This window comes from Ranitomeya imitator, chromosome 4 (assembly GCF_032444005.1).
Source record: "Ranitomeya imitator isolate aRanImi1 chromosome 4, aRanImi1.pri, whole genome shotgun sequence".
In the NCBI taxonomy this organism is placed as follows: domain Eukaryota; kingdom Metazoa; phylum Chordata; class Amphibia; order Anura; family Dendrobatidae; genus Ranitomeya; species Ranitomeya imitator.
Window position 1 is genome coordinate 218,184,684 of NC_091285.1, and position 26,365 is coordinate 218,211,048.

A 26,365-nucleotide genomic window follows, 5' to 3' on the forward strand; every position below is an offset into this window, starting at 1 on the left:
CACACAGTATGTCTCTGAATACCTCAGAATTAATTCGTCTGCTTCTGTCCTGTGTCACATCATCAATAAACACTAGTGACCCAGTGCCACTGGCAGCCATGCATGCCCAAGCCACCACACTGCCTCCGCCGTGTTTTACAGATGATGTGGTATGCTTTGGATCATGAGCTGTACCAAGACTTCACCATACTTTTCTCTTTCCATCATTCTGGTAGAGGTTGATCTTTGTTTCATTTGTCCAAAGAATGTTCTTCCAGAACTGTGCTGGCTTTTTTAGATGTTTTTTCGCAAAGTCCAGTCTAGCCTTTTTATTCTTGATGCTTATGAATGGCTTGCACTGTGCAGTGAACCCTCTGTATTTACTTTCATGCAGTCTTCCCTTTATGGTTGATCTGGATATTGATACGCCGACCTCCTGGAGAGTGTTGTTCACTTGGTTGGCTGTTGTGAAGGGGTTTCTCTTCACCATGGAGATTATTCTGCGATCATCCACCACTGTTGTCTTCTGTGGGGGCCCAGGTCTTTTTGCATTGATGAGTTCACCAGTGCTTTCTTTCTTTCTCAGGATGTACCAAACTGTAGATTTTGTCACTCCTAATATTGTAGCAATTTCTCAGATGGGTTTTTTCTGTTTTCGCAGCTTAAGGATGGCTTGTTTCACCTGCATGGAGAGCTCTTTTGACCGCATGTTTACTTCACAGCAAAACCTTCCAAAAGCAAGCACCACACCTCAAATCAACTCCAGGCCTTTTATCTGCTTAATTGAGAATGACATAATGAAGGGATTGCCCACACCTGTCCATGAAATAGCCTTGGAGTCAATTGTCCAATTACTTTTGATCCCTTTAAAAACAGGGTGGCACATGTTAAGGAGCTGAAACTCCTAAACCCTTCATCCAATTTTAATGTGGATACCCTCAAATGAAAGCTGAAAGTCTGAACTTCAACTGCATCTGAATTGTTTTGTTTTAAATTCATAGTGGTAATGTCTGTAACCAAAATTAGAAAAATGTTGTCTCTGTCCAAATATATATGGACCTAACTGTAACTTGGCATGTTAGTAGGTTAAATAGCTTTTTTGTTCAGTGAATGTGACCTCCTAATGCTGCAAATTCCACAAATGAGCATTTTCAGTTCTTTAAAACATATCAAATGTTTAGAAATTCTAATGTGCCTAATAATTTGGAACAGTGCATTTTTAGTTTTTATTCATTTTGGAGATTATACTGTTATCATTGGGAGGTTTCTTCAATAATATTCGATGTATACTCTAACGGGTGATGACTTTTATTAGACTAACTGTCCTTTGCACCGACCATTTATGAAAATCCAAAAAAATGTTATTTGCATAATAATTTGGAACACAGTGTAAAGCTGAATGTGTGTGTGTGTATGTGTGTATGTCCGGGATATGCATCTGCACCGTCGCAGCTACAGCCACAAAATTTTGCACAGTCACACGTCTAGACTCCGAGAGCGTCATAGGCTGTTGTGAGCTGAAATTTTAACCCCGCGCGTTCCAATTCACCAAACAATTTTGCCCCTATCTACATAATGGGGAAAAAGTGAAAGGAAAAGTGTTGGAGGAAAATTAACAGCTGCCAGATGTGAACAAGGGGGACTTAAAGAGTGAGAGTGATGGCGTCAAAGAGTATATACCGTACAGTTGCTAAGGTGGGGCCCCGACATGGGATACTCACCTCACACGGGGATATGAACACACACACAAAATGCGCCATACACTACCACATGCTTGAACACATATCACCCTCAGCACACATTTCACCACACATACACCAACCTTGCCACAAGTCGAAACACAAAAGTCGGCGCTCAAAACTCGCCACGGGCAAAACTTGCTGCACACAACTTGCTGCACTAACCTGTCACATGCAATTCGACGCACAAAAAGTTGCTACATGCATGTCCCACATGCAACTCAACACACACAACTTGACACATGAAACTCGCCCTAAAACACACACAAGTCTGGTATTATCCTTCAAAAATAAAAATCTGATTAATAAGCAGACAAACTACAAGAGCAACAAATGTACCATATTGGAAATACGGCTGCTGTCGGTCACATGACCTGTCTATTATGTGTATGTGTGAGCTAATATATACTGCCAGGGGGGAAGGCTTCCTGTTGGCTGGGGATTTATCTTGCCAATTTAGCTTACAAATACTGAGGTAAAAATACTGAGCAAATAACGTGTGAACGAGGTCTAATACAGGAGGAGATGACATACAGGTACATACTATATACAGGAGGAGATGACACACTGCTATATACTATGTACAGGGGAGATGACATACAGATACATACTATATACAGGGGAGATGACACCTAGATATACACTATATACAGGAGGAGATGACACAGGTATATACTAAATACAGGAGGAGATGACATACAGGTACATACTATATACAGGAGGAGATGACACACTGGTATATACTATGTACAGGGGAGATGACATACAGATACATACTATGTACAGGGGAGATGACACACAGGTATATATACAGTGGGGCAAAAAAGTATTTAGTCAGTCAGCAATAGTGCAAGTTCCACCACTTAAAAAGATGAGAGGCGTCTGTAATTTACATCATAGGTAGACCTCAACTATGGGAGACAAACTGAGAAAAAAAAATCCAGAAAATCACATTGTCTGTTTTTTTAACAATTTATTTGCATAATATGGTGGAAAATAAGTATTTGGTCAGAAACAAAATTTCATCTCAATACTTTGTAATATATCCTTTGTTGGCAATGACAGAGGTCAAACGTTTTCTGTAAGTCTTCACAAGGTTGCCACACACTGTTGTTGGTATGTTGGCCCATTCCTCCATGCAGATCTCCTCTAGAGCAGTGATGTTTTTGGCTTTTCGCTTGGCAACACGGACTTTCAACTCCCTCCAAAGGTTTTCTATAGGGTTGAGATCTGGAGACTGGCTAGGCCACTCCAGGACCTTGAAATGCTTCTTACGAAGCCACTCCTTCGTTGCCCTGGCAGTGTGCTTTGGATCATTGTCATGTTGAAAGACCCAGCCACGTTTCATCTTCAATGCCCTTGCTGATGGAAGGAGGTTTGCACTCAAAATCTCACGATACATGGCTCCATTCATTCTTTCATGTACCCGGATCAGTCGTCCTGGCCCCTTTGCAGAGAAACAGCCCCAAAGCATGATGTTTCCATCACCATGCTTTACAGTAGGTATGGTGTTTGATGGATGCAACTCAGTATTCTTTTTCCTCCAAACACGACAAGTTGTGTTTCTACCAAACAGTTCCAGTTTGGTTTCATCAGACCATAGGACATTCTCCCAAAACTCCTCTGGATCATCCAAATGCCCTCTAGCAAACTTCAGACGGACCCGGACATGTACTGGCTTAAGCAGTGGGACACGTCTAGCACTGCAGGATCTGAGTCCATGGTGGCGTAGTGTGTTACTTATGGTAGGCCTTGTTACATTGGTCCCAGCTCTCTGCAGTTCATTCACTAGGTCCCCCCGCGTGGTTCTGGGATTTTTGCTCACCGTTCTTGTGATCATTCTGACCCCACGGGGTGGGATTTTGCGTGGAGCCCCAGATCGAGGGAGATTATCAGTGGTCTTGTATGTCTTCCATTTTCTAATTATTGCTCCCACTGTTGATTTCTTCACTCCAAGCTGGTTGGCTATTGCAGATTCAGTCTTCCCAGCCTGGTTCAGGGCTACAATTTTGTTTCTGGTGTCCTTTGACAGCTCTTTGGTCTTCACCATAGTGGAGTTTGGAGTCAGACTGTTTGAGGGTGTGCAGAGGTGTCTTTTTATACTGATAACAAGTTTAAACAGATGCCATTACTACAGGTAATGAGTGGAGGAAAGAGGAGACTCTTAAAGAAGAAGTTACAGGTCTGTGAGAGCCAGAAATCTTGATTGTTTGTTTCTGACCAAATACTTATTTTCCACCATAATATGCAAATAAATTGTTAAAAAAACAGACAATGTGATTTTCTGGATTTTTTTTCTCAGTTTGTCTCTCATAGTTGAGGTCTACCTATGATGTAAATTACAGACGCCTCTCATCTTTTTAAGTGGTGGAACTTGCACTATTGCTGACTGACTAAATACTTTTTTGCCCCACTGTATATATACTATATACAGGGGAGATGACACAGGCATATACTATATACAGGAGGAGCTGACACAGGTATATACTATGTACAGGGGAGATGACACGTATATACTATATACAGGAGGAGATGACACAGGTATATACTATATACAGGAGAAGATGACACACAGGTATATACTATATACAGGAGGAGATGACACACAGGTATATACTATATACAGGAGGAGATGACAAACAGGTATATAATGTACACAGTAGGAGATGACATACAGGTACATACTATATACAGGAGGAGATGACACACGTGTATACTATATACAGGAGGAGATGACATACAGGTACATATTATATACAGGAGGAGATGACTTTACAGGTATATACTATATACAGGAGGAGATGACACACGTGTATACTATATACAGGAGGAGATGACACACAGGTATATACTATATACAGGAGGAGATGACATACAGGTACATACTATATACAGGATGAGATGACTTTACAGGTATATACTATATACAGGAGGAGATGACACACGTGTATACTATATACAGGAGGAGATGACACACGTGTATACTATATACAGGAGGAGATGACATACAGAGCAAAAGAGGGGAGAAGCCAGCGCAGCCTAAGGTTAAGACGCAATACATAAAGTGCAAATGCACATATTAATTTCTAACTGTATTTTCAAAATGAGACATTTAGCAAACAATTGATCAATTCTTTGAGCCACCCCGCCTCTTCACGGCATTCTCATATTGGGGCAGTCCTGCACTACGTTTTTTATATTCGCTGTGCCATAAAGGCCTCCTAAACTAATTAAAAGCAAGACCACATTAAATGCAAGCTGTACCTGGAGCATTACTGAGTCACCCCCATGGCGCCAGAGTAGGCAAGCGAGGATAAAGGTTGACCAGGTCCAGACAGACATTTCAGATCCAACCTCCACACTGCCCATCCAGAACCACAGATAAAGAGTGAGACAGGCTGAGACACAGGTGCATAATTAAACAAAGCCTGAGGCAGGGCAGGGCTGCTGTGTGTGTGTACAGCAGCCTATCAATCACAGAAACACAGAAAGAATGGCGCACCTAACCCAGCGCGGCGCACGGCAACAGTGGTGGTCAGCCACTTACCAATATCAGAGCAAAAGAGGGGAGAAGCCAGCGCAGCCTAAGGTTAAGACGCAATACATAAAGTGCAAATGCACATATTAATTTCTAACTGTATTAACCCTAGGCTGCGCTGGCTTCTCCCCTCTTTTGCTCTGATATTGGTAATGTGGGTTATGTGCGCCATTCTTTCTGTGTTGCTGTGATTGATAGGCTGCTGTACACACACACAGCAGCCCTGCCCTGCCTTAGGCTTTGTTTAATTATGCACCTGTGTCTCAGCCTGTCTCACTCTTTATCTGTGGTTCTGGATGGGCAGTGTGGAGGTTGGATCTGAAATGTCTGTCTGGACCTGGTCAACCTTTATCCTCGCTTGCCTACTCTGGCGCCATGGGGGTGACTCAGTAATGCTCCAGGTACAGCTTGCATTTAATGTGGTCTAGCTTTTAATTAGTTTAGGAGGCCTTTATGGCACAGCGAATATAAAAAATGTAGTGTAGGACTGCCCCAATATGAGAATGCCGTGAAGAGGCGGGGTGGCTCAAAGAATTGATCAATTGTTTGCTAAATGTCTCATTTTGAAAATACAGTTAGAAATTAATATGTGCATTTGCACTTTATGTATTGCGTCTTAACCTTAGGCTGCGCTGGCTTCTCCCCTCTTTTGCTCTGAGATGACATACAGGTATATACTATATAAAAGAGGAGATGACACATAGGTATATAGAGGAGGAGATGACATACAGCAGGTATATACAGGGGAGATGACATACAGGTATGTACTATATACAGGAGATGACATACAGGTATGTACTATATACAAGAGGAGATGACACACAGGTATATACTATATACAGGAGGAGATGACACACAGGTATATACTATATACAGGAGGAGATGACACACAGGTATATACTATATACAGGAGGAGATGACATACAGGTACATACTATATACAGGAGCAGATGACACACAGGTATTTACTATATACAGGAGCAGATGACACACAGGTATATACTATACACAGGAGGAGATGACACACGTGTATACTATATACAGGAGGAGATGACATACATGTATATACTGTATAAAAGAGGAGATGACACATAGGTATATAGAGGAGGAGATGACATACAACAGGTATATACTATATACAGGGGAGATGACATACAGGTATATACTATATAAAAGAGGAGATGACACATAGGTATATAGAGGAGGAGATGACATACAGCAGGTATATACTATTTACAGGGGAGATGACATACAGGTATGTACTATATACAGGAGATGACATACAGATACATACTATATACAGGAGCAGAGGACACACAGGTATATACTATATACAGGAGCAGATGACACACAGGTATATACTATATAAAAGAGGAGATGACACATAGGTATATAGAGGAGGAGATGACATACAGCAGGTATATATTATTTACAGGGAAGATGACATACAGGTATATACTATATACAGGAGATGACATACAGGTGTACTCTATATATAAGGGAGATGACAAACATGTATATACTGAGGGGAAAATGAGGGGTGTGAGGTGAAAATGAAAAGTAAAAATACTGACCAAATAACGTGTGAACGCGGTCTAATACAGGAGGAGATGACATACAGGTATATACTATATACAGGAGGAGATGACACACACATACAGGTCCTTCTCAAAAAATTAGCATATAGTGTTAAATTTCATTATTTACCATAATGTAATGATTACAATTAAACTTTCATATATTATAGATTCATTATCCACCAACTGAAATTTGTCAGGTCTTTTATTGTTTTAATCCTGATGATTTTGGCATACAACTCCTGATAACCCAAAAAACATGTCTCAATAAATTAGCATATCAAGAAAAGGTTCTCTAAACGACCTATTACCCTAATCTTCTGAATCAACTAATTAACTCTAAACACATGCAAAAGATACCTGAGGCTTTTATAAACTCCCTGCCTGGTTCATTACTCAAAACCCCCATCATGGGTAAGACTAGCGACCTGACAGATGTCAAGAAGGCCATCATTGACACCCTCAAGCAAGAGGGTAAGACCCAGAAAGAAATTTCTCAACAAATAGGCTGTTCCCAGAGTGCTGTATCAAGGCACCTCAATGGTAAGTCTGTTGGAAGGAAACAATGTGGCAGAAAACGCTGTACAACGAGAAGAGGAGACCGGACCCTGAGGAAGATTGTGGAGAAGGACCGATTCCAGACCTTGGGGAACCTGAGGAAGCAGTGGACTGAGTCTGGTGTGGAAACATCCAGAGCCACCGTGCACAGGCGTGTGCAGGAAATGGGCTACAGGTGCCGCATTCCCCAGGTAAAGCCACTTTTGAGCTACAGAGAAGCAGCACTGGACTGTTGCTAAGTGGTCCCAAGTACTTTTTTCGGATGAAAGCAAATTTTGCATGTCATTCGGAAATCAAGGTGCCAGAGTCTGGAGGAAGACTGGGGAGAAGGAAATGCCAAAATGCCTGAAGTCCAGTGTCAAGTACCCACAGTCAGTGATGGTGTGGGGTGCCATGTCAGCTGCTGGTGTTGGTCCACTGTGTTTCATCAAGGGCAGGGTCAATGCAGCTAGCTATCAGGAGATTTTGGAGCACTTCATGCTTCCATCGGCTGAAATGCTTTATGGAGATGAAGATTTCATTTTTCAGCACGACCTGGCACCTGCTCACAGTGCCAAAACCACTGGTAAATGGTTTACTGACCATGGTATTACTGTGCTCAATTGGCCTGCCAACTCTCCTGACCTGAACCCCATAGAGAATCTGTGGGATATTGTGAAGAGAAAGTTGAGAGACGCAAGACCCAACACTCTGGATGAGCTTAAGGCCGCTATTGAAGCATCCTGGGCCTCCATAACATCTCAGCAGTGTCACAGGCTGATTGCCTCCATGCCACGCCGCATTGAAGCAGTCATTTCTGCCAAAGGATTCCCGACCAAGTATTGAGTGCATAACTGAACATTATTATTTGTTGGTTTTTTTGTTTGTTATTAAAAAACACTTTTATTTGATTGGATGGGTGAAATATGCTAATTTATTGAGACAGGTTTTTTGGGTTATCAGGAGTTGTATGCCAAAATCATCAGTATTAAAACAATAAAAGACCTGACAAATTTCAGTTGGTGGATAATGAATCTATAATATATGAAAGTTTAATTGTAATCATTACATTATGGTAAATAATGAAATTTAACACTATATGCTAATTTTTTGAGAAGGACCTGTATATACTATATAGGAGGAGATGACATACAGGTATATACTATATACAGGAGGAGATGACACACAGGTATATACTATATACAGGAGGATATGACACACAGGTATATACTATATACAGGAGAAGATGACATACAGGTATTTACTATATACAGGAGGAGATGACACACTGGTATATACTTTATACAGGGGAGGTGACATACAGGTACATACTATATACAGGGGAGATGACACACAGGTATATACTATATACAGGGGAGATGACACACAGGTATATACTATATACAGGGGAGATGACACACAGGTATATACTATATACAGGAGGAGATGACACACAGGTATATACCATATACAGGAGGAGATGACACACAGGTATATACTATATACAGGGGAGATGACACACACACATATACTATATAAAGGGGAGATGACACACCGGTATATACTATATACAGGAGGAAATGACACACAAGTATATACTATATACAGGAGGAGATGACCTACATGTATATACTATATACAGGAGGAGATGACACACAGGTATATACAGGAGCAGATGACACACAGGTATATACTATATACAGGAGGAGATGACTTACAGGTATATACTATATACAGGAGGAGATGACACGCGTATATACTATATACAGGAGGAGATGACATACAGGTATATCTAATATATAAAGCTGAATGTGTGTATGTATGTGTGTATGTCCAGGATTGGCATCTGCACCGTCGCAGCTACAGCCACAAAATTTTGCACAGTCACACGTCTGGACCCTGAGGGCGTCATAGGCTATGTTGTGAGGTGAAATTTTAACCCCGCGCTTTCCAATTCACCAAACAATTTTGCCCCTATCTGCATAATGGGGGAAAAAGTGAAAGAAAAAGTGTTGGAGGCAAATTGACAGCTGCCAGATGTGAACAAGGGGGACTTAAAGAGTGAGAGTGATGGCGCCAAAGAGTATATACCGTACAGTTGCTAAGGTGGGGCCCCGACATGGGATACTCACCACACACGGGAATATGAACACACACACAAAATGCGCCACAAACTACCACATGCTTGAACACATATACCATTCTCAGGACACATTTCACCACACATACACCAGCCTCGCCACATAAAAGTCGAAAAACAAAAGGCGCCGCTCAAAACTCGCCACGCGCAAAACTCGCCACATGCAAAACTAGGCTCACGCAAAACTCGCCACACGTGCAAAACTCACCTCATGGGAATCTCGCCACACGCAAAACTTGCACAGGCGGAAAAATTGCCACATGCACAAAAGATGCAACACATGCAAAAGTTGCCTCACACAAAACTTGCACATACTCAAAACGCACCACACATAAAACACGCCACGCGCAAAACTCGCCATGCGCAAAACTTGCTGCACACAACTTGCTACACTAACCTGTCACATGCAACTCGACGCACAAAACGTTGCTAAACGCATGTCCCCACATGCAACTCAACACACACAACTTGACACATGAAACTCGCCCTAAAACACACACAAGTCTAATATTATCCTTCTAAAATAAAAATCTGATTAATAAGCAGACAAACTACAAGAGCAACAAATGTACCATATTGGAAATACGGCAGCTGTCAGTCACATGACCTTTCTATTATGTGTATGTGTGAGCTAATATATACTGCCAGGAGGGAGGGCTTCCTGTTGGCTGGGGATTTATCAGGCTGCCAATTTAGCTTACAAATACTGAAGTAAAAATACTGACCAAATAACATGTGAACGAGGTCTAATACATGAGGAGATGACACACAATTATATACTATATACAGGAGAGATGACAAACAGGTATATACTATATACAGGAGGAGGAGATGACACACAGGTATATACTATATACAGGAGGAGATGACACAGGTATATACTATATACAGGAGCAGATGACTTACAGATATATACTATATACAGGAGGAGATGACACACGTATATACAAAAGGAGATGAAACAGATATATACTATATACAGGAGGAGATGACACACAGGTATATACTATATACAGGAGAGATGACAAACCGGTATATACTATATACAGGAGGAGATGACTTACAGGTATATACTATATAAAGGAGGAGATGACAACCTGGTATATACTATATACAGGGGCGATGACACACAGGTATATACTATATACAGTGGAGATGACACACAGGTATATACTATATGCAGGAGGAGATGACACACAGGTATATACTATATACAGGAGCAGATGATACACATGTATATACTATATACAGGAGGAGATGACATACAGGTATATACTATATAAAAGAGGAGATGACACAGGTATATAGAGGAGGAGATGACATACTGCAGGTATATACTATTTACAGGGGAGATGACATACAGGTGTATACTATATACAGGAGATGACTTTACAGGTATATACTATTTATAGGAGAAGATGACATACAGGTATATACTATATACAGGAGCAGATGATACACAGGTATATACTATATACAAGAGGAGATGACATACAGGTATATACTATATAAAAGAGGAGATGACACAGGTATATAGAGGAGGAGATGACATACAGCAGGTATATACTATTTACAGGGGAGATGACATACAGGTATATACTATATACAAGAGAAGACATACAGATGTATACTACATATAAGGGAGATGACAAACATGTATATACTGAGGTGAAAATGAGGGGTGTGAGGTGAAAATGAAAAGGTGTGAGTGCAAAATGAGAGGAGTGAGGAAAAATAGTGGAGTGATCAGAAAATGACAGATGTGAGGTCGAACTGACAAGTGTTAGGGGGGAATGAGATGAGTCTTCAACTAGTACTATATAAAAGAGATGACACATAGGTATATAGAGGAGGAGATGACATACAGCAGGTATATACTATATACAGGGGAGATGACATACAGGTGTATACTATATACAGGAGCTGACGTACAGGTATATACTATATATAGGAGGAGATGACATACAGGTATATAGTATATGCAGAAGAGATGGCATACAGGTATATACTATATACATCAGGAGATGACACATGGGTATATACAATATACAGGAGGAATGACATACAGCAGGTATATACTATTTACAGGGGAGATGACATACAGGTGTATACTATAAACAGGAGATGACATACAGGTGTATACTATATATGAGAGATGACAAACATGTATATACTGGAGGGAAAATAGTGGAGTGATCGGAAAATGACAGATGTGAGGTCGAAATGACAAGTGTTAGGGGGAATGAGAGGAGTGAGAGGGAAAATGAGAGATGTAAGGGAGAAAATGAGAGATGTGAGGGGGAAAATGAGAGGCATGATGGGAAAATAAGAAAAGTGAGGTGCTATAACTAACCCCAAATATGTACTATGCCCAGGCAACGCCGGGCTCTTCAGCTAGTTAAGATATAAACCTGTTGTCTCACAAACAAAAGTGGATGTGTTTAAAAAGAAAAGAATTCCTGTGCTGAGATAATCTTATACATGTGCCCCTGCTGTGTACTGTGTAATGGCTGTGTCTGACTGTGCAGGGACATGGTCTGATCATACCACAGTTCCTGGGCAGGGTAGGAAGGAAAAGAGGATACAGACAGGACAGCATGGGAGCACAGCTGATGCTTTCTGTGAGGGAAAACCAAGTTCCAGCTGCCTCCGTCATAAAGATGCGGATTGATTCTCTGCTCAGAACAGTGTGAGCAGTGGCTGTGCGCATGCCTCGGCACTGCCTAACAGCCGGCAGTGCATCAGGTCAGTGCCGGTGCAGGATTAAAGCCGTTACTCACAATGTACTGAGCGGTCACTGAGGCTGTGCCTCTAAAGGTACCTTCACACATAACGATATTGTTAACGATATCGTTGCTTTTTGTGACGTAGCAACGATATCATTAAGGAAATCGTTGTGTGTGACAGCGACCAACGATCAGGCTCCTGCTGGGAGATCGTTGGTCGCTGAATAAAGTCCAGAACTTTATTTCGTCGCTGGACTCCTGCTGACATCGCTGGATCGGCGTGTGTGACACCGATCCAGCGATGTCTTCACTGGTAACCAGGGTAAACATCGGGTAACTAAGCGCAGGGCCGCGCTTAGTAACCCGATGTTTACCCTGGTTACCATCCTAAAAGTAAAAAAAAACAAACACTACATACTTACCTACAGCCGTCTGTCCTCCAGCGCTGTGCTCTGCTCTCCTCCTGTACTGGCTGTGAGCGTCGGTCAGCCGGAAAGCAGAGCGGTGACGTCACCGCTCTGCTTTCCGGCCGCTGTGCTCACACAGACAGTACAGGAGGAGAGCAGAGCACAGCGCTGGAGGACAGACAGCGGTAGGTAAGTATGTAGTGTTTTTTTTTTTTTACTTTTAGGATGGTAACCAGGGTAAACATCGGGTTACTAAGCGCGGCCCTGCGCTTAGTTACCCGATGTTTACCCTGGTTACCGACATCGTTGGTCGCTGGAGAGCGGTCTGTGTGACAGCTCTCCAGCGACCAAACAGCGGCGCTGCAGCGATCCGGATCGTTGTCGGTATCGCTGCAGCGTCGCTTAATGTGAAGGTACCTTTACTGTAAGCCGGATGGAATAAGGTTCATTTCCATCCGGCATCCCAGCTTTCAGTATGGCGGCTACACAGCTTTAAAACTTTATTAGCCACATCTTCTGGATAATAGCATTTTTTTTACATTACAGGTTCCCTTTAAAAATTATACCTTCTTTTTCTCCATAACTTTATTTAATATTAAAGGGAATCTATTAGCAGGTTTTTGCTACCTCATCTGAGAGCAGTATGATGTAGGAGCAAATACCCTGATTCCAGCGATGTCTTGCTTACTGCTTGGTGCCGTTTTGATAAAATCCCTGTTTTTATTGGCAGCAGATCTAGCTGTGCTCAGAATGCTGAGCTCTGTATATCTCCGCCCACATCACTGACGGTTTTCTGCCTATGCATAATGTACACAAAGCTGAAAATCTGTGGTGGGTGCAAGATTATACAAAGCTCATTAATATCGAGGACTGGATCGCATCAAATTTACTAAACCTTTAGTTGATAAACCAGTGATTTTGTCCAAACTACAAAAAGCAGTCCATTTAGTGACACATCACTGAAATCAAGGTCTCTGTCTCTACATCATGCTGATCTCAGATTAGATGGCATAATTCTGGTGACAGATTTCCTTTAGCATGTCTATGTATGGTGTAGAAGTGCCCTTCTTCAGGCTGGGAGCCATTGTTTTCTAATATAACTGTGTGAATGTTTCTCAGTCCACAGTGCTGGGGTGAACTGCCTGTCATTCCACCCGTCTGGAAAGTTCCTCCTTTCTGCCTCTAATGATGGTACTGTGAAAGTACTAGACCTGCTGGAGGGAAGACTGCTGTACACACTCCATGGGCACCAGGTACCAGATTATCTTTCATCACCAGGCACGGACACCGTTTTTCTATGTAATAGCATCAGAATACACTGTGCAACCATTGGCCATAAGCATATTTCCATCAGGATATACTGTGCAACTATTGGCCGTAAGCATATTGCCATTGGGATATACTGTGCAACTATTGGCCATAAGCATATTGCCATCAGGATATACTGTGCAGCTATTGGCCGTAAGCATATTGCCATCAGGATAATCTGTGCAACTATTGGCCGTAAGCATATTGCCATCAGGATATACTGTGCAACTCTTGGCCGTAAGCATATTGCCATCGGGATATACTGTGCAACTATTGGCCGTAAGCATATTGCCATCGGGATATACTGTGCAACTATTGGCCGTAAGCATATTGCCATAGGGATATACTGTGCAACTATTGGCCGTAAGCATATTGCCATCGGGATATACTGTGCAAACATTGGCTGTAAGCATGTTGGCATCGGGATACACTATGCAACCATTGACCGTAAGCATATTGCCATCAGGATCTACTGTACAACTATTGGCCGTAAGCATATTACCATAAGGATGCACAGTGCAACTACTGGCCGTAAGCATATTGCCATCGGGACATACTGTGCAACTATTGGCTGCAAGCATATTGCCATCGGGATACACTGTGCAACCATTGGCCGTAAGCATATTGCCATCGGGATACACTGTGCAACTATTGGCTGTAACTATATTGCCATCGGGATACACTGTGCAACTATTGGCCCTAAGCATATTGCCATCGGGATACACTGTGCTACCATTGGCCGTAAGCATATTGCCATCGGGATATACTTTGCAGCTATTTGCCGTAAGCATAGCGCCATCGGGATCTACTGTGCAACCATTGGCTGTAAGCATATTGCCATCGGGATACACTGTGCAACCATTGGCCGTAAGCATATTGCCATCGGGATCTACTGTGTAACCATTGGCCGTAAGCATATTGCCATGAGGATCTACTGTGCAACCATTGGCCGTAAGCATATTGCCATCGGGATATACTGTGGAAATATTGGCCGTAAGCATATTGCCATGGGGATCTACTGTGCAACCATTGGCCGTAAGCATATTGCCATCGGGATCTACTGTGCAACCATTGGCCGTAAGCATATTGCCATCGGGATATACTGTGGAACTATTGGCCGTAAGCTTATTGCCATCGTGATCTACTGTGCAACCATTGGCCGTAAGCATATTGCCATCGGGATCTACTGTGCAACCATTGGCCGTAAGCATATTGCCATCGGGATCTACTGTGCAACCATTGGCCGTAAGCATATTGCCATCGGGATCTACTGTGTAACCATTGGCTGTAAGCATATTGCCATGGGGATCTACTGTGCAACCAGTGGCCGTAAGCATATTGCCATCGGGATCTACTGTGCAACCATTGGCCGCTAGCATATTGCCATGGGGATACACTGTGCAACCATTGACCATAAGCATATTGCCATCGGGATCTACTGTGCAACCATTGGCTGCAAGCATATTGCCATCGGTATCTACTGTGCAACCATTGACCATAAGCATATTGCCATCGGGATATACTGTGCAACCATTGGCCGTAAGCATATTGCCATCGGGATATACTGTGGAACTATTGACTGTAAGCATATTGCCATCGGGATCTACTGTGCAACCATTGGCCGTAAGCATATTGCCATCGGGATCTACTGTGCAACCATTGGCTGTAAGCATATTGCCATCGGGATATACTGTGCAACCATTGGCCGTAAGCATATTGCCATCGGGATATACTGTGGAACTATTGGCCGTAAGCATATTGCCATCGGGATCTACTGTGCAACCATTGGCCGTAAGCATATTGCCATCGGGATCTACTGTGCAACCATTGGCCGTAAGCATATTGCCATCGGGATCTACTGTGCAACCATTGGCCGTAAGCATATTGCCATCGGGATATACTGTGGAACTATTGGCCGTAAGCATATTGCCATCGTGATCTACTATGCAACCATTGGCCGTAAGCATATTGCCATCGGGATACACTGTGCAACCATTGGCCGTAAGCATATTGCCATCGGGATCTACTGTGTAACCATTGGCCGTAAGCATATTGCCATGGGGATCTACTGTGCAACCAGTGGCCGTAAGCATATTGCCATCGGGATCTACTGTGCAACCATTGGCCGTAAGTATATTGCCATCGGGATACACTGTGTAACCATTGGCCATAAGCATATTGCCATCGGGATCTACAGTGGAATCATTGGCCGCTAGCATATTGCCATCGGGATACACTGTGCAACCATTGGCCATAAGCATATTGCCATCGGGATACACTGTGTAACCATTGTCCGTAAGCATATTGCCATCGGGATATACTGTGGAACTATTGGCTGTAAGCATATTGCCATCGGGATCTACTGTGCAACCATTGGCCGTGAGCATATTGCCATTGGGATCTACTGTGCAACCATTGGCCTTAAGCATATTGCCATCAGGATACACTGTGCAACCACTGGCCGTAAGCATATTGCCATCGGGATCTACTGTGCAACCATTGGCCGTAAGCATATTGCCATGAGGATCTTGTGCAACCATTGGCTGTAAGCATATTGCCATCGGGATCTACTGTGCAACCATTGGCCGTAAGCATATTGCCATCGGGATATACTGTGGAACTATTGGCCGTAAGCATATTGCCATCATGATCTACTGTGCAACCATTGGCCGTAAGCATATTGCCATCGGGATACACTGTGTAACCATTGGCCATAAGCATATTGCCATCGGGATCTACAGTACAATCATTGTCCGCTAGCATATTGCCATTGGGATACACTGTGCAACCATTGACCATAAGCATATTGCCATCGGGATCTACTGTGCAACCATTGGCTGCAAGCATATTGCCATCGGGATACACTGTGCAACCATTGACCATAAGCATATTGCCATCGGGATACACTGTGCAACCATTGGCCGTAAGTATATTGCCATCGGGATATACTGTGGAACTATTGGCTGTAAGCATATTGCCATCGGGATCTACTGTGCAACCATTGGCCGTAAGCATATTGCCATCGGGATCTACTGTGCAACCATTGGATGTAAGCATATTGCCATCGGGATCTACTGTGCAGCCATTGGCTGTAAGCATATTGCCATCGGTATCTACTGTGCAACCATTGGCCGTAAGCATATTGCCATCGGGATCTACTGTGCAACCACTGGATGTAAGCATAGTGCCATCGGGATATACTGTGGAACTATTGGCCGTAAGCATATTGCCATCGGGATCTACTGTGCAACCACTGGATGTAAGCATAGTGCCACACTTAGTGCTGATGTAGGATATATTACATGTACGGTTCCGTGTTTTATCAGTCAGTCATGGTGAAAGTGTGATACTGCTCGGGCAGTTGGCTAGTACTATAAGAATTTAATTAAAATATTTCATGCTAGCTGATATATTTGACTTTATGCCTCCCTCCAAAGAAATGGAAACATTGTCTGATGTAAATACATGTTTATCTGCAGGGCCCTGTGTTGTCGGTGGCTTTCTCAAGAGATGGAGACCAGTTTGCTTCTGGAGGGACAGATGCACAGGTCTGTCACTAGGTTCAGCATACAGTACATATAGAATGTGTATTACTGCCGTTATCTAAATATAATGTTTTTAGGTGCCCAGTGATATGCCATTAGCTTTTCTGTCACTAGGTTTGTGTCTGGGAGAAGCATAATGTAGAGACAGAACCTGATTCCAGTGATGTGTCACTTACTGGGTAACTTATAGTTTTGAAAAAAATCACCGTTTTATCAGCAGAAGATTATCACTATAGGACTAGTAAACCTGCTGCCATGTAGTCCTTCATATTCATGAGCTCTGTATAACCCCGCCCCCACCACTGATTGGCAGCTTCCTGCTTATCACAGTGCACACAGAAAGCTGTCAATAAATGGTGTGGGTGGGCTAGAGCTCCACACTATATGTGCATCATGTAAATCTGTGATTTTATCAAAACGGCAGCAAGCATTCCAGTAAGTGACACATCGCTGGAATAGAGGTCTCTGCCCCTATATCATGCTGCTCTCAAAAATCTGATTGTCTTTAATAGTTTTATACGTGACCCATACATCCTAAGGCGAGAGTCTGACATGCTGAATCCTAACAGTGTACAATGCAACTCACCGCAGTCACACAATCGCTCATGTGTCTTATACTTGGGATTGTGTGTCGACCATTTTTTCTTCTGCGTCTATCAGTTCAGACCATTGACAGTAGTGGAAGAAAAGGTGGTCAGCTTAGAATCCCAAGTGTGCCGCTCGTGTGACAGCCCAGACACAAGCCCTTTCAAAGTGTTCCTGTTTTATGAATACATGGAATAAAAGGAACATGTGCTTTCATATGGGTTGGGGACTGTTGATGTAATGAGAGTATTAAATGGTAAAAATCAGTGAAACCTAACCTTTAATGTAAAAGATATGGGCCCTGATCCCTCAAGACTGTCGTGAACAGCAGCAACTTATCAAAATGTTTTCTCTGTCACTTCATTTGGGGGGGACACGGGAACCATAGGTTATTATGCTACCACACTAAGAATTCATCTTAAAAATGAAAGCTGACTCCTCCGCAGCAGGCTGTACCTGGGCAGCCAACATCTAGCTCTTCAGGTTAGGTTAGTGTCACTCGGAGGCAGGCAGCAGACTTGCCTTAGCCTGTATTAGGTAGGTTAGCAACTATCCTTTGTTGCCTGAATTTTTCTCTCACAGAGAGTACAGCATATACTGTTCAGGCTGTATCCTCTCTCGTCTGTATGGCAGGAGCATGTATTTTAACTCAGTTGGCGATCAGGTACCTGGTTCTTTTGCCTTTGACTTATGCGTGCCTGCCCACCATAGTGTGACGCGTTTACATAGGGCGAAAGGTGAAGCCCAGACTTCCTGACATCTATCCATAGGAACAATGGCCAGGTCTGTCTCATTTGAACATTAAGGCAAGTTTTTCAGGCAATCGACTCCTGTTGCGTTGCCTGGAACGCCGGGGCCTTTGGAGAATTATGTCTCTGATGGCCTCCCAGGAAGCCTGCTTCCTCCACTAGTGTTTCCACTGGTAGGTGATGGGTCTGGGCCCTTCCACATTCCAGTGGAATCTAGTCTTTGTCTTTCCCTTTTGGGGCAGGATTTTCCTTCTCCATCTTGGTCTGAAGCTTTTCAATGCCTGCTAAACTCAGAATTCTTCATATCTAGTCCAAGACTCGAGTTCTTCATTGCACATGCCCCCGGGTACCACGCGTAGTATCCAGACAGACCTTACCCAATGGCAGCATGAGTTAAAACACAGACACGCCACAAACAATAAAAAAATGTATATGTGTGTGTATGTATATAATATATATATATGTATATAATATATATATGTATATAATAAATATATACATACATGCATACACACACACACACCACGACGCGCGTTTCGGCATAAGGAATACCTGTAACTGACATAACATAAATGATGTATTCTTAGCCATTGATGTGCATTACCACTGGACAGTAGGCTGATTTTTATATTCATTGCTCTGGTAATGTGGATGTGGCAGTGTTATTTCACTAAATTTGGACTAATGTGTATTTCTACCTTTCTTCCTTTAAATAATCTCCCCAGTGGACTTCCCGCTGCCTGTCCCAATGTAATAAATGCTGCCCATGGAATACCCTGGTAACGCTGTGCAGAGTAGCAATTCGCCCTCCCATCTTTCCCAGTGGGTAGAGACAGAAGATAATTGTTAATTAATATGGTAAATAACAGTGTATAAAAGACACAAGTGACCGGTTTTTTATGTGTGTTATAGGTTTTAGTCTGGAAAACAAATTTTGACCAATTTGCTAATAAAGAAATGAATAAAGTACAAGAGAAGAGGCTGATTCCGGACGCGCCTCCCCATTTGAATGACATTTATCCGCGGTCTTCGCACTTCCACACAAGCAGTGGCCATTCCATTGAGGTAACATACCAGTCGCTCCTCATGAAATAAAATATTATAGTGTATTAGTCCTCAGCAATACTACAGTTTCCATCCTAAGCAAGAGCATAACTCTTTTCAGCCTGAATCATTGCTTCAGTTTTTACAACAGCTGTGACCGTATTAACAGGCCCAGATGACTAATAATGGCCCACCAGATTGTTCTAAAATGGGTTATTCCCATTTACAAGATCCTATCCCAATATGTAATAGGTGTAATAATATTAGCAAATGCCTCCAATTACAAATGTATAGTTCTTCTGATTAGCTATGTCTCTTACCCCATGTGCATGGCATTGCAATAGCTTAGATATCCAAGGATATGACCACTTGCTAACTAACTGTTACTACATGAGTGGTCGTAACCATGGATACATAAGCTGCTTCAATGCCCTGCACGTGAGGAAAAACATAAAGCTGATTAGAAGAACTATATACTGCATATCTAAATAGAGGTAATTTCTAATATTATTATTATTATTACACCCACTACATATCCGAATAAGATCTTGGAGATGGAAATACCCCTTTAAGCTTATTGTTCTGCAATTTTCAGATGCAAGGTAAGTACAGGAGAAGCATGTTGTCCATGTACTTCACTTGTATGGGCAGTGCAGCTGCAAAACACAGTGAGTGCTGTCTGTGAAAAGAACGGACCACCCAGACAGCACTTGGACCAATGTTATTCAATCGGGCCGTTCAATGACTATTTTGTTTTTGTTCATGGTCCATGTGAAAAAAAACCACCTATACAAGTTTATGGGTGCGCAAAAACAATCTGATCCCATATAGATCATCCATATTGCAACCAATGTTATGGTTACATTGCTATTATTAATTGGAATCTGTCACCAGGTTTTTGCTAACCCATCTAAGAGCAGCATGATGTAGAGGCAAAAACCCTGATTCCAGCGATGTCATAAAATGACTGTTTTAGGTGCTGCACATATACCAGTTCTCTGAATGCTGAGCTCTGTATAACCCCGCTCACACCACCGAATGGCAGCTTTCTGTATTCACTGTGCATAGGAAGAAAGCTGCCAATCAGTGGTGGGGGCGGACTTATACAGAGCTCATGAATATGGGGGACTACCTGGCAGCAGGATTACTTGTTCTCTTGTGATAATCCTATGGTGATAAAACAGAGATATTATAAAAACTACATTAAGAAGTCAGTAGGTGACACTTTATTGGAATCAGGATCTCTTTTCCTATGCTGCTCTCAGATTAGGTGGCAAAAACCTGCTGACAGATTCCCTTTAACCTAGGAAACTGTGTTTGGTCTTGTAAATTTTTGTTCACTGTTGAAACGAATGTAATTTGGATATATAAATGGACACGCTTATGACAATACAAATGGAAACTCATCCATTATTTCAGGATGAAAATCAAACAGTTTTTTTATATGCTCGCATGAATTTAGCCATATTGTAGCTAGCAGCAAAACTGCTAATAAAATTGGCAATGTTTTGCCAACTTTGGAACACATACAGTTAGATGAGCGAGCACTAAGATGCTTTGGTGCTCATTGTCTGTACCAAGCAATTCCTAATACTCGTATGCTCTTTTCGAGTAACGAGTGTAATGGGAGTCAATGGGAAATCTGAGCATTTTTCCAGCAGACCCTACAAAGAGGTCTGGGGGGGCAGTGAAAATATTGAAATGTTACATAGGTACATAGTTATTAAGGTTGAAGGAAGACTATATGTCCATCTAGTTCAACCCATAGCCTAACCTAACATGCCCTAACATGTTGATCCAGAGGAAGGCAAAAAAACCCCATGTGGCAAAGAGTAAGCTCCACATTGGGGAAAAAAATTCCTTCCCGACTCCACATACGGCAATCAGACTAGTTCCCTGGATCAACGCCCTATCAAGGAATCTAGTATATATACCCTGTAACATTATACTTTTCCAGAAAGGTATCCAGTCCCCTCTTAAATTTAAGTAATGAATCACTCATTACAACATCATACGGCAGAGAGTTCCATAGTCTCACTGCTCTTACAGTAAAGAATCCGCGTCTGTTATTATGCTTAAACCTTTTTTCCTCCAACCGCAGAGGATGCCCCCTTGTCCCTGTTTCAGGTCTATGATTAAAAAGATCATCAGAAAGGTCTTTGTACTGTCCCCTCATATATTTATACATTAAAATAAGATCACCACTTAGTCTTCGCTTTTCGAAACTAAATAGCCCCAAGTGTAATAACCTATCTTGGTATTGCAGACCCCCCAGTCCTCTAATAACCTTGGTCGCTTTTCTCTGCACCCGCTCCAGTTCAGCTATGTCTTTCTTAAACACCGGAGACCAGAACTGTGCACAGTATTCTAAGTGTGGTCGAACTAGTGACTTGTATAGAGGTAAAATGATGTTCTCCTCATGAGCATCTATGCCTCTTTTAATGCATCCCATTATTTTATTTGCCTTTGCAGCCGCTGCCTGACACTGGCCACTGAATTTAAGTTTGTCATCCACCCATACACCCAGGTCTTTTTCATTGACGGTTTTGCCCAGAGTTTTAGAATTAAGCACATAATTATACATCTTATTACTTCTACCCAAGTGCATGACCTTACATTTATCCCCATTAAAGCTCATTTGCCATTTATCAGCCCAAGCTTCTAGTTTACATAAATCATCCTGTAATATAAAATTGTCCTCCTCTGTATTGATTACCCTGCAGAGTTTAGTGTCATCTGCAAATATTGAAATTCTACTCTGAATGCCCCCTACAAGGTCATTAATAAATATGTTAAAAAGTAGAGGGCCCAATACTGACCCCTGTGGTACCCCACTGCTAACCGCTACCCAGTCCGAGTGTGCTCCATTAATAACCACCCTTTGTTTCCTATCCCTGAGCCAGCTCTCAACCCACTTGCACATATTTTCCCCTATCCCCATTATTCTCATTTTATGTATCAACCTTTTGTGTGGCACCGTATCAAAAGCTTTTGAAAAGTCCATATACACTACATCCACTGGGTTCCCTTGGTCCAATCCGGAACTTACCTCTTCATAGAAACTGATCAAATTAGTCTGACATGAACGGTCCCTAGTAAACCCGTGCTGATACTGGGTCATGAGGTTATTCCTCTTCAGATACTCCAGTATAGCGTCCCTTAGAATGCCCTCCAGGATTTTACCCACAGTAGAGGTTAAGCTTACTGGCCTATAATTTCCGAGTTCAGTTTTTGTTCCCTTTTTGAATATTGGCACCACATTTGCTATACGCCAGTCCTGCGGCACAGACCCTGTTATTATGGAGTCTTTAAAGATTAAAAATAATGGTCTATCAATGACTGTACTTAATTCCTGCAGTACTCGAGGGTGTATCCCATCCGGGCCCGGAGATTTGTCAATTTTAGTGATTTTTAGACGCCGCCGCACTTCCTGCTGGGTTAAGCAGGTGACATTTAATTGGGAATTTTTATCACTAGACATTGTCTGCCATGGGATTTTCTTGTGTAAATACTGATGAAAAAAAGTCATTTAGCATATTGGCTTTTTCCTCATCCTCATCCACCATCTCACCCAGACTATTTTTAAGGGGGCCAACACTATCATTTTTTTAGTTTCTTACTATTTATGTAGTTAAAGAATATTTTAGGATTATTTTTACTCTCTCTGGCAATGAGTCTCTCTGTCTCAATCTTTGCTGCCTTGATTTGCTTTTTACAGAATTTATTTAATTTTCTGTATTTATTTAATGCCTCCTCACTACCTACTTCCTTTAATTCTCTAAATGCTTTCTTTTTGTCACTTATTGCGCCCCTTACAGCTCTATTTAGCCATATTGGTTTCCTCCTATTTCTAGTATGTTTATTCCCATACGGTATATACTGTGCACAGGTCCTATCCAGGATGCTAATAAACGTCTCCCATTTTCTTTGTGTATTTTTGTGTCTCAGGATATCGTCCCAGTTAATTGCACCAAGATCCTCTCTCATCCGTTGGAAATTTGCCCTCCTGAAGTTTAGTGTCCTTGTAACCCCTCTACTACACATCTTTTTAAAGGATACATGAAAACTTATTATTTTGTGATCGCTATTTCCCAAGTGACCCCCAACCCTTATATTTGCTATGCGGTCTGGCCTGTTGGTTAATATTAGGTCTAGCAGTGCCCCCCTTCTTGTTGGGTCCTGAACCAGTTGTGAAAGGTAATTGTCTCTCATAATTGTCAAAAACCGATTACCTTTGCTGGAACTGCAGGTTTCTGTTCCCCAATCTATTTCAGGGTAGTTGAAGTCCCCCATAATAATGACTTCTCCTTGAGTCGCAGCTTCATCTATTTGCTTTACGAGGATATTCTCCATTGCTTCCATTACTTTTGGAGATTTATAACAAACCCCTATCAGTAATTTATTATTTTTTCCCCCTCCCCTTATCTCCACCCACAGGGATTCTACATTTTCATTAAATTCACCTATATTATCGCGCAGGATGGGTTTTAAGGATGATTTTACATATAGACACACCCCTCCCCCTCGCTTATCTGTACGGTCATTTCTGAACAGGCTATAGCCCTGCAAGTTAACAGCCCAGTCATGGCTCTCATCCAGCCACGTTTCAGATATCCCCACCATGTCATAATTATGCTCCAACAACATTAGTTCTAATTCGTCCATTTTGTTGGCGAGGCTTCTGGCATTAGTATACATGCACTTTATGTTCCTCTCTGTACTTCTATTTCTTAAATTATTAACTGTTCTGACCCCACCCCCCATGCCACCGCCACCCCCAACTTCCTTATTTGTGCCCAGGTCTCTGTCTGCACTATCTTCCCCTCCTATAAAATGAATACCCTCCCCCCCAATTCCTAGTTTAAACACTCCTCCAACCTTCTAGCCATTCTCTCCCCCAGCACAGCTGCACCCTCCCCATTGAGGTGCAGCCCGTCCCTAGCGTAGAGCCTGTAGCCAACTGAGAAGTCGGCCCAGTTCTGCAGGAACCCAAACCCCTCTTTCCTACACCAATTCTTGAGCCACTTATTAACCTCCCTAATCTCCCGTTGCCTCTCTGGCGTGGCACGTGGTACCGGCAGTATTTCGGAAAATACCACGTTGGAGGTCCTTGCTTTCAGCTTGCAGCCTAATTCCCTGAAATCATCTTTAAGGACCTTCCACCTACCTCTAACTTTGTCATTAGTGCCAATGTGCACCATGACCGCTGGGTCCTCACCAGCCCCTCCCAGTAATCTGTCCACCCGATCAGCGATATGTCGGACTCGAGCGCCAGGTAGGCAGCACACCGTTCGACGATCCCTGTCTTTGTGACAGATTGCCCTATCTGTTCCCCTAATAATTGAATCGCCCACTACCAGCACCTGTCTGGCCTGCCCTGCTCTCCTATTTCCCTCCTTACTGGAGCAGTCACTCCTCCGGCTTTCAGAGGACATGCCTGGCTGCAGCAGTGCTACCCCTGTACTGGCACCCCCCTCATCTGCCAACTTAGCAAACTTATTGGGGTGTTCAGTAATTCCTCCCTTGGAAACTCCCTGAATCCAAAGTCACTGAATCACAAGTCACACTTACCGCCGTCCACACTTACGCTCAGCTCACACTCAGCTCGCTCACACTCGCTCTGCTGAAGATTTATAGATTTTTTTTTTCTATTTCCCCTCAACAGCAATCAACCTTGCTGTTCAAATGCACTTCCAAAAAAAAAAAAAAAAAATGGATGGAAAAAAATCTGACTGGAAGGAGAAAAGCAGGGGTAAGACCCCTGAAAGCATCTCCAAGTCCCAGATTGCTGCTGAGAACAATGATGTCATACTTTTACTCCACTTTAACCCCTTCATGACCTTGGGATTTTTCGTTTTTCCGTGTTCGTTTTTCACTCCCCTCCTTCCCAGAGCGATAACTTTTTTATTTTTCCGTCAATTTGGCCATGTGAGGGCTTATTTTTTGCGGGACGAGTTGTACTTTTGAACAACATCATTGGTTTTAGCATGTCGTGTACTAGAAAACGGGAAAAAAATTCCAAGTGCGGTGAAATTGCAAAAAAAGTGCAATCCCACACTTGTTTTTTGTTTGGCTTTTTTGCTAGGTTCACTAAATGCTAAAACTGACCTGCCATTATGATTCTCCAGGTCAGTACGAGTTCATAGACACCTAACATAGGTTATTTTTTACCTAAGTGGTGAAAAAAAAATTCCAAACTTTGCTTAAAAAAAAAATAATAATTGCGCCATCTTCCGATACCCGTAGCGTCTCCATTTTTCGTGATCTGGGGTCGGTTGAGGGCTTATTTTTTGCGTGCCGAGATGACGTTTTTGATTATAGCATTTCGGTGCTGATATGTTCTTTTGATCGCCCGTTATTGCATTTTAATGCAATGTCGCGGCGACCAAAAAACGTAATTCTGGCGTTTTGAATTTTTTTCCCGCTACGCTGTTTAGCGATCAGGTTAATGCTTTTTTTTAGTTGATAGATCGGGCGATTCTGAGCGCGGC

At 42.5% G+C, this 26,365-nt stretch overlaps 1 protein-coding gene across 2 annotated transcripts in view; it reads left to right on the forward strand.

Annotated features, from left to right (window-relative positions):
• POC1B (POC1 centriolar protein B) overlaps positions 1-26,365 on the forward strand; it is a 188,270-nt gene that overhangs the window by 64,871 nt on the left and 97,034 nt on the right. For both annotated transcript variants that reach the window (XM_069764379.1, XM_069764380.1), the window contains exons 7-9: positions 13,763-13,896; positions 17,431-17,499; positions 19,743-19,895. In XM_069764379.1, the coding sequence (XP_069620480.1) occupies positions 13,763-13,896; positions 17,431-17,499; positions 19,743-19,895 (356 nt within the window). The remainder of the gene's footprint in view (positions 1-13,762; positions 13,897-17,430; positions 17,500-19,742; positions 19,896-26,365) is intronic.